This window comes from Argiope bruennichi, chromosome 7 (assembly GCF_947563725.1).
Source record: "Argiope bruennichi chromosome 7, qqArgBrue1.1, whole genome shotgun sequence".
NCBI classification, from domain to species: Eukaryota; Metazoa; Arthropoda; class Arachnida; order Araneae; family Araneidae; genus Argiope; species Argiope bruennichi.
This window is the reverse complement of record NC_079157.1, coordinates 48,976,225-48,991,783: the sequence shown is the minus strand read 5'-3', so window position 1 is coordinate 48,991,783 and position 15,559 is coordinate 48,976,225. Positions and strand designations below refer to the sequence as shown.

The window sequence follows — 15,559 nt, the reverse complement described above, 5'->3', positions numbered from 1 at the left end:
ATTTAGCATCATATTCTTTTCTGCAAATACTTTTATATGGTTTTAAAAGTATTTTTGAAATTAAATATTATGAAAGGAAACCAAGTGAAGCATTCAAAATATATATGATAAATCTGGCATTGATGAGTCGTACCATTACCGTCATATGTTTATAATGTTTTGATAGAACGTGTCTGTGTCCTATTTGCGTGTATATACTAATAGGTTGCTAGGTTCTACTTTGTTGGTCTTCAAGATGTTTTTGAATCTCTCTGTAGCAATTAAATTTTTTCTCATTTTAATTTCAGTCGTTCCGAACATTCATTGTTATTTTGTTAATGTTGATGCCCATGCTGAAGAATGTTTTTTTGACAAAGTTACAGCCGGTACTAAAATGGGTTTAACATTCGAAGTAGCAGAAGGTGGTTTTCTTGACATTGATGTTAAAGTAAGAAAAATATTGTGTATTGTGTTCACGCTGTCATCCAATATTTTGCTTTTTGTATATGAGCTGCCTATTTTGTATCTTTTAAACTGTCTGAATTTCTAAGTTTTGAGTATAAGTATACTTAAAAGTCTTATTAGTTTTCATGCGAGGCATATGTTTTCAAAACTATCCTCTCCTTTTTTGTATCTGCTGTGAAAAAATATGGATTTTGAGATTGTAGATGAAAGAAAGAAGTATAAATTATATTTCTCAATCTCATTTCATTCTGTGACATTAATAATTGATGTTAGTCTCATCATCTAATTTAAGAGTTAATTTCTATGAAAATAAATTTACTGTAAAAAATTCTTAAGTTTTTTTTTCTGTTGTCCTATCCATAACTAAGAAATTGCATAAATTAATAAGTGCAGGTTGGACTAACTGCATTTATTATGACGTATATTTCTTATAAACTGAGGGTCTATTATGAATAGTTTAGATTAGACATAAGAACATGATATGATCATCAATTTTCAGGAGATATTTTTCAGATTATATGAATTGAAGTTCTTACAATCAGTGGGGTAAAAAATCAAGAACTAATACAATATTGATAAGTATTCTCATAGGGTGGTATCAATTTATTGTAACAGCAGAATTTGTCATTTCTTATTTTGAAACTTTTAATTGTCCCTAATTATATTGAATTTTCTCTGAGTGTGTAATTTTTGTATATTAGTTTGATTTTTGTTTATTGAAATTACATCCAAATAAGTTGCTATCCCAATTTACTGAGGATTCAAAAAAATAAAATTGATTGTGCTTCGTAAAAAAAAAATTTCTAAGTTGAAATTTTGCATTTTTTATTGATTTTTTCAAAGCTGCAGCAAATATTTTTAAAAAGTAAAATTCAAAAAATAATAATAATTGTGAAAAAGAATGTAGGAATTCATCAAGCCATAATTTACATATTTGTTAAAACTATTGTAATTAAGCTAATCAAATTTCTGATTTAAAGTAATTTATTGAACTGAAATTTAGAATTACTTTGAAATTATAAAACTTCTTAAATTATCATTATAATCCTATACATGTATATACTTGGTACAACCAACAAAATATCTTTAGCATTGTGGCAATTAATTATTGTTTGCAATAATATTTTACTTTTTTAGCAATTAATTGTTAGCATATGAATTATACACAGATATTTATGTAACAAAGCATTTAAATAAGATGAAGCAATGTCAAAGAAAATGAATCTTCATTTAAAAGAATAATTTCATTTCATAGATTGTTGGACCAGATGGTAAAATTATCTACCAAGGGGAGCGAGAATCCAATGGGAAATATACATATGCTGCCCATGCTGATGGTATCTATACTTACTGTTTTAGCAATGCTATGTCTACAATGACACCAAAAATTGTCATGTTTTCTATGGATGTTGGTGAAGCACCAAAAGGACATGATGCAGAAACTGAAGGTATGACTTATTTTAAAAAAAATATTCCTGTATTAAGAATCCATGTTATGGTTTTTGTATAGGGACCCATTGGCAATATTTTGTATCGCCGACTTTTTTCATTTGGCACATGCGATAACCAGGAATTGATTTTCAAAACTCTGTCTATGTGTTTTAAACTCAATGACACCATTTTCTAGAAGACAAAATTTCCAATGCAGTATTTTACCAGTGGGAACCTACATCAAATTTCTTTCAAATCTACTCTCTTTATTCCATTATATAAAAGTCACGGCTTTTACTGTCATTGTTTTAGCTAGGAATTTCAATCCTTGAGGGAATTAAGTAAATATTATTCTTTCTTCATGTACAAGAAATGAAAATTGATAAAAAAAATATTTATCATCTCTGAATTATGAGACTTAAAGCATTTCCTCCGCTTCTCTGCTGACCCTTAATATATCAATTCATAAAGAATTTTTAAATGTTAAAATCTAGAATATTCCAGTTATTTCAAATTAGTGTACTCTATATGCAGTGCTTAAAACGGTGAATGATATTTATAATATTATCAAAGGAAGTTTATTTTTCTTTAATATTTTAATTATTTTTTCATATTTTTAATAATTTTTTTTAATATTTTTAATAATTTTTTAAATATTTTTTAATTTTTTTTACCGTTTTTCATTAATATTACGCTGTTATGCATTTCTGATATTGCTTCCTAATGCAGTATGTCTCCTGGTAAGGTTAATTTGAAGGTGTAATAATAGATGCTGGATCAATGATCCCCTACCTCAGCTTTAGCAATAAAAATTGAAGACAGAAAATATTCTTGAATCTTGGCAATAGCTACCTTAGGACTCAAGTTGATGTCCTTGTCTGGAGGCTATAAAAAATCTGAGTAGCAAGTAATCAGTTAGCATTCAAAGTCGGTCATGTGGAGAGAGTCATTGGAGCTAAGCTTGAATGAGTCAAGTCATGATAGAGTAGTTGCGTTCAGTTTCAGCATTTTGTGCTGTTGCAATAATTTAATAGTTTATTGCTACTTGCATGCTGTTGCTTATTGCAAGTGTTTTTCTTGTGTACACTTTAACTCTCTATTTGTGTTTTCGTGTAGCATAAAACTTTATACCTTGTTATCGAGCCTTTCACCTTGCAACCTATGATTATGGATTTTCCCTTAACCATACATCCATCAAGTATACATAAATGTCCATGTATATATTATGATTCAGTTGACTCAGATTGCATTAATTTATTAATACAAAACTTCATATTATGTGCCAAGATAACTTTTAACAAAACTAAGCACTAAGATATTTCTTTAGTATTATTTGGTTTGTTCGATTATTATGTTATACCTTTATATAATTGATTGCATTGTTTTCTGGACATCTCAATCTTTTAATCAAACTCATTTGGTAAATCAAGACAAGAACTATTGTTTAACTAAAATTATGTTTTCACTGATACATTGAAATTGCAACCAGTAAATGACCATTTATTAGTTTTAATTTTTTTCTATTGTTGTTCTCCTCCTCCTAGATATTGGAATTGTTAAAATTAGTTGATGTTTCAGTTTGATGCATTTGATAAAAAGCAGATATTTATTTTCTGCTTCTGTGTAATTCTTAGAATATCTTTTTAATTTTAACCAATGTAAAAAAATTTGCGATCTGTAAAGAATCGTAATGAACAAAATAAATATTGTATTATGGAATACCATAATATTGGTTCATATAAAAATGTAGTGTTGCATGAATTATAGTACTATCTGTATATCCTTCAAATTTGTTCCCATAGAAAATATCTTGATTAATTGATAAAGCCTCACTGAAACTTTCATGAAATTTTAAGTTAGATTCCTAAATAAGAGAGCCGACTACAAAAGGAAAATGTTTTGAATTCTTCCTTACCAAAGTGTTGTATATTTTGTATTTTATTAATGAAGTAATTATGAATTGCTGTGCAATTATAATTTCATCATTAATATTTTTATTTCCAGCCCACCAAAATAAACTTGAGGAAATGATTAAAGAGTTGTCTACGTCTTTGACATCTGTGAAGCATGAACAAGAGTACATGGCTGTAAGAGACCGCATTCACCGTGGAAGTATGTATTTACTCATTTTTTGAAAGTTTACAATAAAAATTAATCATTTCTTTGCTTAGTTTGAATAATTGATTTATAGGAAGAGGAATAATGGAAAGATTTAAATGTCAAAAAATATACTTATTTCATGCATGTATTAATATTTAGAATGCTTAGAAAAGGCCAAGGAAAGCAATTTGTGAAAGGAGAACATAAAGGAAGAGGGAGAATTTTAACGAGCATCAATTTTTGATATTGTCTTTGATTAATATAAATTGTTAATTTGGTCACATCTATTGGGTCATAAAAATGCACTTTTTGCATGCATACTAATTACAGCTTTCTTAAATTGTTATGAGAAACAATTCCAAAACTTTTTTTTCCGTTGAGATTTTACCAAGCAATAGTAAGGGGGAAATAGGGCCATGGGAAACTGTATTAAAGTATTAAACAGCATTAAGTATTCAAAATCTTAGTCAAAATAAGTATGCAAATATTTTTACAAAAAATATGATGTTAGTTTATAAAATTAGTATTATTCTTAAATATTACTAATTTTTTATGTGACTTATTACATGGTTGGCAAAGTTTTGAAGAAAATGTGCTTTTATTACAATTTTAATTTAAATATTTTTTTAATGATGTTTATTGTCTGAATTAGATATTAATCAATTTTTTTCATTGTTAAGAACATGAAAAATACATTTTATTTACTTTTTAAATTTATTCTATTTTCTTTTAATAAAGTCTCTAAAATTAATCAATTTTATCATTAGTTTAAAAAATTTAATATTCTCTTTTCAAAGCAATTAATGTATATACTTTTTTTTCAGTTAATGAAAGCACAAACTCTCGTGTTGTGTTATGGGCATTTTTCGAAGCAATTGTTCTTATCACTATGACTTTGGGACAAGTTTATTACTTGAAGAGGTTCTTTGAAGTTCGAAGAGTTGTCTAAATTTTGTTACTTTTTGTTTAAAACTCTTTATTCAATACACAAGTCCATTGTATAATAACACTGTTACAAAAGAAAAAAAAACTATTGTTACATATTTTTTTTTTTTCAAATATATTCAAAAATTTTATATTGCAATAGCTATAAATTTTAATGTTTTGAAACCTTACTAATCTTATGAAATTCATTGGATTTTCTGTAGAATATATTTCTATGCAGTCATTTGTTTATAAATTTAGTTTATAATAGAATATCTTCTTTAAAAAAATGATGAGGGTGAACTTTGTTAATTATTCTAATCTTTTTGAAATCTTGTAAAATTAAATTTTATATCATTTCTAAATGTTTTTGAAAAATATTTATCATATTGAATAAATAACTATAATTTTACAGAAATGTGGTAGCTAACATATGTTTAATGTACATATAATATTAAGTAATTTTTTTCTGTTTTTTTTTTTTAAATTTATATTTGCAAATTTTCAAAAATGATGCCATTATAATGAATCTTAGTATTAATTAGCACTTGTTTTCATATGCTTTTGAAAAATGTTCTGTGATATTTTGTTAAAAAGTACATGCATACCTTTTTCGAGGATTGCATGAAATTTATTGAAGCTGAATCTGGATACTTAATCAATTATATGTTCTTAAATTCTTAATTAAGAACATATGTTAATTCTTTGCTTAGATGGCAAAATGTTATGCATAAACTTTTTAAATTTGAAAAAAAAAATTATTTTTAAAATAAAAAAATATGAAAACTAAAATTAAAAATCACAGTGACATTTTATTTTTCATTGCATTTTAAAATGGAAAATGTCATTAAATTGTACATGATCATTCACTTTTATTAGTAATAAGTGTGGCATTTCATCACCTTCTAAACATTAACAAATAAAAATTTCTTTTATTTTAATCATTTATAACATTTGCCACCTGAACACAGAACTTTTCTATTTCTTTTTGTGTGTGTGTGTGCTAAATTGTATTAAGTGAAGCTCATTTGTCCATCATTTAATTTCTTGGTTAAAAAAAGTTCTGCAACTTTTTATAATAAATGAATTTATAAACTATATAAATATTTATAAATAAATATACATATGTTTTAATTAACATTTGGCTATTAATGAAACAAATTATTTTTATTGGCATGTGGCAAAAGCAATAAATATTTAAAAGCATCTAATTATAATTGCCAATTCTACTTTAGAATTTTGATGCACTTCTGAAATACAATAATATTCTATTTTGTTATGTTGACTGACATAGAATCATGCTTATTTTTTTTTTTAATAAAACAGTTTTAATTATTTAAAAATACAGTCATTTAAGTGTTAAATCATTATATTCAACACCTTAATAACTGTATTTTTAAATAAGGTTAGAAAATGAAAATTTTCTCTTTATGAATAAAAAGATTGTTTATCCCATTATACATGGTTTTAAACATATATTTAGAATTTTGCATTATTAGAAGGCTTTTTTTTTCCCACAAAAGGACTTTTTAAAATGTTTTTATGTATTTATATGTTATTTATTTAAGTAAAAATGTCAAATAAATGTATTATTTTCTTGTGTGAGCTTTTATTATTCCAAAATTTCTTTTGGTTTCTTTTTTAAATAAATGTATTCAAATAAGTTTTTTAAATGCTCCAAATGAAAAAAGAAAAATGAACAGACTCATTATAAAAAACATTTTATTAAAAAAAAACACTGTTTAAACATAATTGTCTATTTTAATTCATTTTCGATTAGATTTTTATTTTTGGCTTGAAATAAAAAGTAGATGGATTTAATACTAGAAGTAATTCATATTTATTTATTAACAGAAATATTTGAATTCAGATCTTGGGGGAAATGTATACTCATAAAAAAAAAAAAAATCATAATGCATTTTTTTTTTTTTTTTTTTAAAGAAAATAGGGAGTGAGTCATATATTTCTTGAAGTATTTTAAAAGGTTAATTCCATGTTATCTTGCTTAAATCCATGAAGTTTCTTCACATTGTTTAAATTTGAAGATGCATTTTCTTTGTCTTTTATTTATTGATTTATTTGGTAATCAGTTATGTATGTTGTGATATTAATGAGTTTCTTAGAAATTCCATTTTCAAAATCAGTTACTACACTTTTAAAATATTTCAAGCACACAGTATTTAATATGTAATCATTTTGAGAGTATTTTCATTCAAGAATATTTATAAATCATCAATATTCAAATGCCCCAAAAATATAACTTTTTTAATAGCTATATTTTTTTAATGTATGTAAGGATAAATTACTTATTAGTAACAGACATATCTGTATATTGTTAATTACTAGATAGGTGTACTATTGGACTACTATCATTAATGAAATTTTTAGAAAATTGGGTGTTTTAGTTTTTTATTTTATTATTACCGCATTTTATCCATAATATTCTATAAAAGTTGTGTTTAAACTTGGTATAATCAGTTTTTCTTCTAATTTGAATTTATTACTGATTGTCACTTCCAGATTAATATGCATTAATAATATGATAAAGCTTGGGGTTAAATATTCTGCGACACCAATTCTTAAAGTTATAGCATTCACTTATTATTATCATTTATTTTTGTTAATAATTTTCTTACACTTTATACTTGGGAAGTAATAAGAAGCAATTTATAGTTGTGTCCATAAACATTCATTTTATGATTAGCAAACCTGAAAAAGTAACGATTTATTTAAAGTTATCAAATTTATCTGGTTGTTTTTGATATCTCATGACTATTATAATAATTGTTATCTAACAAGAATGTGAATATGGAAATAATTTATATTTATCATTTTCAATCTTTAGGTAAGACTTGACTCATGAATGCAAAGATTTAAATAAACTTATGAGCAGACTAAAATAAAGAACCATTAAGACCTAACATTAAATTTATGTCACACTGATTAATCCTTCCATTATAAGATAAGTATATCAGAATATCTTTTTTTTTTTTTAGTAAGTAATTCCAGATGCTCTTGAAATAAAGAAATCAAATAAGTAAACTCTAGTAGTATCTTATTGCAAATGTGCTTGGTTACTAATTGTCCTTAGCTGGATTCTATTATTTCGTTTTTCATAAGGTTCGACTTAAATTTGAATCCGAATCCTTCTGATTTTGGCTTTGGTCAAATTCAGTTGCCTTGTTCTCTTGATTAATTACTTCTGCACATATGCTCATACTGAAAAGAACCCTGTTTCGTTATTCTGCCGTATTTTCTTTCAATATCAACTGTGCTGGAATACTTTCCTTATAATGCAATTGTTTTAAAATATAAGGAATTTTTGATATTGTATAGAGAAAGGCGTGAATAGCAGAGAGCTCACAAAGTAATATAAAATAAGTCAATCATTTTCCTAATAGCACAGAAAGTTCAATATTACAATGGCATAAAATTCCGAAAAGTGGACAATCTTGCTCATCGAATAACATCTTGTGCTAATAAGATTGCGGAATGGATAAGTTTTCGGTTAAAAAATGGATCACTGAAGTAATTGTTCTTCTTTACCTCAAGAAGGAAATTTTACTCTGCTTTTAAATAGCAAAAAAAAAAAAAAAAAAAGTGGTGCATGATGATTTTATACAATCTTATTTATTCAAACAATGTTGGTGAATTCGTTCCTGCTCCAGTTCAATAATATTCTAGATGTTATATAATTTCTATCTAAGAATGTTGAAGTAAGTACTGGTTAGGGTTCCAATGAAATTTGACAAAAAGCTCTGAGGGCGAAAAAAAATTGAAATCATTATTTAAAAACATTGCTGAAAATAGAAATGTATTGGGAATTCTATCGATATATATTTATAGATTATAAAAGGTTGAGGAAATGCTGTGCAAAAAATTTGTTCTTAATTTTTTACATTTACTCGCTAAGAATAGAGTGGTATAATGAAAGGTAACAGGAGCAAGATGCTACGCACAGAGTGCTACTCCGTAACCTCCGATAGATAAGATTTATCTATCAAAGGTGACAGCTAATCTCTATATAATTGCCTCGCAGATAACATTTTGAAATTATATTTTAAGAATAAGAAGACAGAAAACCTAGGAGAGAGGAAAAATAATTACTCTATACTGATTACCAAATAACTCACTGCGTAACTGCTGATGACGTCATGAAACCAATTGGATGCTATTGAATTTGAAATTATGCTTCATTTGATGCAAATGACTTTGATTACTCTTTCGTACTACAACTATCATGCTTATTCGTTGAATATAAGAGAAACTCTTTTTGCACTCGATTAAAAGAAGGAAAAAAAAAATAATAATAATAATTGCTAGCAGTTAGTTTTGAACCATACATCTCAACTCCAATTTCATTCACGTTGCTTCTGCTTTTGGTTTCTAGTTGCTATAGACGCTTCCGGCAAAGAAGTGGAAATGGAAAGGGGTTGTTGAATTTTGAAATTAATTTTTTGAGATGTGTATGTGTGTGCGTTTTTATTATTTTTTGAACGCTCTTGGCTGTCATCAATCTCATGGCATTTAAAAATAAAAGAGTTGCACGAAAGCATCTTTCTAAAATACTCATCTATTTACAAGCAGTTGACAAACAAATAAAACCTTGTTACTTGTGGGACCTCTTTACAGCTGACATTTCTGAAATTCATAATTATTTGAAAGAAATTCATTCTCTTGGACTCACGAAATCTCGTTTGAACGCATTTTCGATTGGAGACACAATTTTTATTACAGATATAGTTCTTCTTCAAAGCTATCTTGATAATTTCCGTTTAGAAGACATTGAAATCGTTGACGTGTCCAAATCAAACTCTTCACCTGTGCTTCTCCGCCCTGATGAAAAGTTGGCGCCCATTTCACCAGTATTAAAATTTGTTCGGTTACTTTTGAAAGATATTTACAAATTTTCCTCGACTGAACAGCATTTCGAATTCATTGATAATGCATTAGATGCATCAAATACTCAGTTAAATGTCAATCTAACAACTTTGTTTGGATTTCTCCTTGGCTATCCAGTGCTTTACTGGTATGCATCTCAGACTCCAGATGCAGAATTTGCATGCTTATCAATGGTACCTCTGAATATCCACCAAGTGATAACAATTAGTAAAGATGAATGTGAATTATTTTCTTTCAGTGCTCCACAAAAATTTTTCAGAGAAACAGAAAGTACTGTCAATAGTTGGGCTAGTGATTTAAGGACGAGGTGCGAGATTTCTGGATTTTATGAAGTTCAAATGAGTCGAAAAACTGTGATACTACCAACTGTTTGCATGTAATTTAGTTATATAAATATATATTTTTACTATATATATATATACATATTTATTATCCATTGTATTAGTCATTGCATATGATGTGATATATATTTGTATATATACTTTGTTTCTATTGATAATATATTATTTGAAAGTATGATAGAATTTTGTAAAGTTATACATATATTTTTATTGATCATATTGTAAATAACTAATTTTTCCAATGAAATTAATATAATTTTATGTTAAAATAAATTCCATTACACTGCCAAAGAAATTTCGATATGCCTGCCATGTTATTCATTATTTATTTTCAAATTTTATGTTACACAATGTAGGATGGTTTTTGTAGATTTGGGAAACCAGTTTTTAATTAAAGCATATTCATATGCCCTATTGCTTTAGATTTTATTCTGTTTATTTTATGATTTGTTACTGACATTGAAGTTCAACACTATACTTTTAACACCAAAATACATGTTAATATAGTAATATAAATTAGCTAAATTTTTTTGTTAATATATATATATATTTCAAGATGCTCTAAAAAATCTTTCATATTTCTTATAATTATATAATTCATTGAAGACTTGTATAAATATTTTTTGTAATGGAACTGAATTGTGCATGCTGATTATTTTCAAAACCTTTTGTAATAATTTCTGGATTTTATTTTGACATTTTTAATGAATATTTTTAATATGATTTTTTTACATATTATGTTATACCTTTCCCAGTATAATATTAAAAACTACAACAAATTATTGTTGTCTGGAATAAACTTAAAATGAATGGATGATAAATATTTTTGTTACTGAAACTGCAGTTTGAGGTTGAATGGAATCTTTTTATTGTATTACTCTAGAATGAATATCTCTAAATTCTGAAAATAATTAATGCTTTAATAAAAATATTTCTGAACATTTTTTTAATCTAAGATCTGCATAATTTGTAAAATTAATCTTTGCCATTTGCATAATTTATCCATATTTTGTCATTAGCATCAATACAATTTAATTTGTGGAATCTAATATGTAATTTGTTATGAAAAAATTTTATGTCAATTTTGAAAGGAATGCTAAAAGTCTGTAATTTAATACTTATGTGTTTAAATGAACTTTTTTAATTGCTTTAAATCATAAAACTAATTTTTAGTAATTTTTATTTTTAAATTGTCTTGTATTTTCTTTTTAAATTTTTTTTTTTTGTTTTGAGAGAGAGAAAATGTAATTCTTATATTGGGAAAATATGAATGATTACTACTATTTATGTTTACAATATTTTTTAAAAAAATTTCTATATATTATTATACTTTCATTTGTATCTGATAAATCTGTAGAATATGGACAAGTTTTCATAGAATGAGCATAAGATATGATCCTGAACTAAAAATGCTGACTATTCATTTTAAGAGTTTAAAAGCTTGTTTCAGAAAGCAGATATTTGTACTGGTTTTTTTAATATTTGTTCATATACTTTAAACTCTGTATGTATCCTCTAATATTGTTTTATTCTCTCAAGCTATATTAATTATTAAGTTGTTATAGAAACTTTCCATATTATTACTAAAATATTTATTATGAACTATTATTTTATATTTAATTGACAATTTATTTATGCAAATGTTTATTTAGATATGTTTGTTCTTTATTATTAAGCATATTTTAAATGTTATTTGACTACTTTTATATTTTGTTACTTTATAGTTAGATTGAGGCCAGAAAAAAAATATGATGAAGATAATATATAAGAGGAGAAAAGCATTAGAAAATATTTGTAAAATATTGTAAAAGAGTTGTTAAAAAATAAATTTGCAATGAATTGTGAATATTTTTTTGTGTATTATTTTTAATGGAATATTTTTATGAGAATAATTTGTATAGAGAAGTTGAATGCTTGTTAATGAAAATTACCTAGTGAACATACATGGAAGTTAATTTTGCTTGATTGCAGTCTTTATTTTTATTGTGGAAGATTTCTAATTAGTGATATGATTTGATCAAAAATCCAACGTGTTAGTGTTGAAATACCCTCATGGTGGAGGAGTTTAGAAATTGTAAAGGTGTAGCCTTCGTCATCTGATTATGATTAAAAAATAAATGCATTCCCAAATAGGTTTCATGCGACTTCTTAAATTGGATGTAATGATAAATGAATAAAAACACGCATGCATTTCTCTATTTATGTTTTTTAATACTATCTGCCTATTTCCACTTCTATGTTGTCCATCTTAGACATGCACAGGATCATTAATACACTGAATGCCATATTAGTATAAAAATGAATGCAAAATAGTGTATTTTATAATATACAAAACTAAAAGTTGATGATAATTTTTTCCACTTTATTTATTAATCATTTTCATATTTTTATACTCTGAAACCTTATGATAGTTCTTGAAATTCTTTATGATTAGCTAATCATCCGAAAGAATAAGAACATCCTAACAAAAATTGCATTTGATACATTAGGTGTATTAATTTTTAGTTCAATCTCTTCATATATCTTATAAATTCTGTTGTTATTTTTTTTTTTTTGAAATATTAAAATGTAAAAGGATTTCAATGAAGAAGAAAATTTGTCTTTTACAATAAATGTAAAAATTAGCAAATATTTTTAGATTGATAAATTCTTCACACTGTTCAAAAATAAAACTTTATTGCTTTTGTTGAAAGTCATATATATATGTATGTGGGTCATTCTCCAAATTCGGGCACATTCTTGAAACTCAAGAATATTAACTATACTGTTAATATAATATCCACAGAGCAAATTGTACTACATAATTTTAGATGGGTACTAATTAGTTTCCTAAAATTGAAAATTTATTGAAAAATTTTTCTGTGAGATAAAAATCCAAATATGTGAGAAAAATCAACTCCATGGACTGCAACCAACCCATAGTTTACTTAAATATGTGGATATATTATTAAAACTACATGAAATTTTATATTTTATTTAAGTTTAATTAAACAATTATGCATTAAAAAATATTGCTGTGTTTTGAAATTATAATAAATCTGGTATATTCAGAAAGTTTTATTCATCTAAAGTTTGCAACCAGGTTCAAGCATCACCTCCATGGACAGAGATATTTATTAGAAAATTTCTTTCATGTGGCAACACTACTCATTTTTTTCAAGTGTTGTTGAAGAGAGGCAGCCATTTTGTATGCCTCTGAATTGAATGCAGATTTGAATTAAGCTTTGTTTGTACACAGGAAAAAAAGAAAGTTTCAATTCTAGGTGAGTATGTTTATTGGTTATCAACTCCATGACTTCTATAAAAGCTATAAGATGTGAATTGTAGTATGTTTTTTTAAAGCATGTTAAATATACTTGATGAAAAGACATAAAAAACTTTAAAATTATTTTGTATCATTAAAACTGTTCTTTAACTTACACTAAAAATGTAATTTCATCATCTCCATGGGCACTCTGTGGACAACTTTGCCCATGGAGTTGATGCTTTGTCCATGGAGTAATTAGGCTTAACTATGAATTTAAGTTTCTTTTACAATAATAAATATATAACCATAATTATACGATATTTAAGCAAACAATATAGATTACCATTTTATTGGTGTGGTTTCACCATAACTTTTTAAAAAAATGCTAGGTGCCAAACATAGAGATAGGCCTAAATTTGATGACAATGCATGATTTTTCACCCAATTAAAAAAAATAACTATGATAATGATAATGGATAGAGATGTAACTAGTAATAGGCCTATTTGATTTTAAAGTTGTATACCTAGTAGATAGTTGTTAATGTTATGATAAGTTTATTTTTTTTAAAAAGTTACATTAAGCAAATATGATAATAAAAGAAACTTTTTATTTTTAAATTTTAGATATGGCCAAAACCAAGAAAGAATGTGAGAAGAAAAAATTAGCAAGGCAGAAACAGAAAAGGGAATGCGAGAAAAAAAGACGAGAACGTATTAAAAGTGACCCCAAGTTATATGAAGAAGCAAAGAAAAAAGAACGTGAACGGTATCATGCTCGAAAAGAAGCCGGCAAAATAAAATCTATTCATGAAATGACATCAGTCCGAGAGCAAAGAGCCAAACGAAAAAGTTGGAAAGCATGTTCAAGGAAATACCGAGCAGCCAAAAAGAATGAACAATTAGTGATATTAAGTGTGGACAGCCCTCCTTCTAGCCCTGCATTACCATTAGTCCTAAATGAATCTACTGAACCTCAAGACAATTTCTCAAGTGCACAGTCACAGTGTGCAAGTTCTGAAACACCTATTAATTCTTACACTTCTGGAAAATCTAGAAAAGAAAGCGGTAGGAAAAAAGTAAAAAGAAGCAGATCAGCCGCTTACAGGAAAATAAAAAAACTAGAGGAAGAATTAAAAGCGTACAAAGCAAAATATAGCAAGTATAAAAGTAGATATTATAGGGAAAAGGGAAAGAAAAATGAAAGGAAAGATGATACACCAAGCACAAAAGTCAAGAAATTGGTAAAAGGTGTGAAGGTATCGTCTCCTATAAAAAGGAAACTGATTTTTAGTGAAGCAATCATTTCCCAGATGACTGATAATTTTCTAAAAACACGCAATAAGAAAGAACCTAGAAAATCTTTTCTCTGTTATGTAGCTGGAAAAATTATGAAAAAATATAAGTGCCTTAATGAATTAAAAAAAATATTTAAATTAAAAAATCTTAAAAGTACGGATGGTAAAGAAAAAACCACGAGTCAAGTCAAATTAGAGCTGATTAAACAAGATATTCAGAATTTTTTGGAAGATGATTCTTGCAGCACATTATGTCCTGGTAAGAAAGATACAATTAGTAGAAAAGGAGTGAAGAAACAAAAACGCTACTTGAATGATAGTTTACAAAATCTTCACAAGAATTTCTCCAGGAAGTTTACACAATACTTTATACATTACAGTACATTTTGCAAACTTCGTCCATTCTGGTGTGTCCAGAAAAAAGTCGGTAAGCGAGACTCATGTTTATGCAGCCTTCATGAGAACATGAAACTGATGGTGATTGCATTAAAGCAGCTGAACATTATTTCTGAGAGATCCCCAGATGAACTTTATAAAAGTTTGTGCTGTAATACTAAAGACAATATTGAAAAATGTTTAGAGAGGAACTGCAATGAATGTAAAATCAAGATGATTAAGTTCTTGGAATATTCAGAAGAAGACACAATATCGTATGAGAAATGGGTTTTGAAAAAAGTTAATATTGTAGCCAAAGGAATTCCTAAAACTGTTAAAAAACACTCTAAAGATCAGATTAACTGTTCTGCAGCAGAACTGGTTCATGCCCTGCAATCAGAAATGCCAAAGTTCATGCTTCATATTGCTAATATTTTACACCAGCAGAGAGAAATGAAGAATATAAAAGATCAATTGAAACCCCAGGAAGTGTTAATCCA

The 15,559-nt window shown here is 26.5% G+C and overlaps 2 protein-coding genes across 2 annotated transcripts; both read left to right on the top strand.

Annotated features, from left to right (window-relative positions):
• The first annotated feature begins 134 nt into the window (after nucleotides 1-134).
• On the top strand, nucleotides 135-6,409 carry LOC129976684 (transmembrane emp24 domain-containing protein 2-like). Its single transcript, XM_056090388.1, has 4 exons — nucleotides 135-427; nucleotides 1,700-1,892; nucleotides 3,880-3,987; nucleotides 4,800-6,409. Exons 1-4 carry the CDS (start codon nucleotides 236-238, stop codon nucleotides 4,922-4,924), a joined length of 618 nt encoding a protein of 205 aa, XP_055946363.1. The 5' UTR covers nucleotides 135-235; the 3' UTR covers nucleotides 4,925-6,409.
• A 3,010-nt stretch (nucleotides 6,410-9,419) lies between these two features.
• On the top strand, nucleotides 9,420-10,181 carry LOC129975365 (UPF0739 protein C1orf74 homolog). Its single transcript, XM_056088428.1, has one exon. The coding sequence runs from the start codon at nucleotides 9,420-9,422 to the stop codon at nucleotides 10,179-10,181; it is 762 nt and encodes a 253-aa protein (XP_055944403.1).
• Nucleotides 10,182-15,559: the final 5,378 nt, after the last annotated feature.

Bases quoted from the DNA above. Each gene is read 5' to 3' on its own strand.
- LOC129976684 (XM_056090388.1), top strand. From the start codon at position 236: ATGTTTTTGAATCTCTCTGTAGCAATTAAATTTTTTCTCATTTTAATT. The intron at 428-1,699 runs GTAAGAAAAATA...TTCATTTCATAG, and splicing joins TTCTTGACATTGATGTTAAA to ATTGTTGGACCAGATGGTAA. The intron at 3,988-4,799 runs GTATGTATTTAC...CTTTTTTTTCAG, and splicing joins AGACCGCATTCACCGTGGAA to TTAATGAAAGCACAAACTCT.
- LOC129975365 (XM_056088428.1), top strand. From the start codon at position 9,420: ATGGCATTTAAAAATAAAAGAGTTGCACGAAAGCATCTTTCTAAAATA.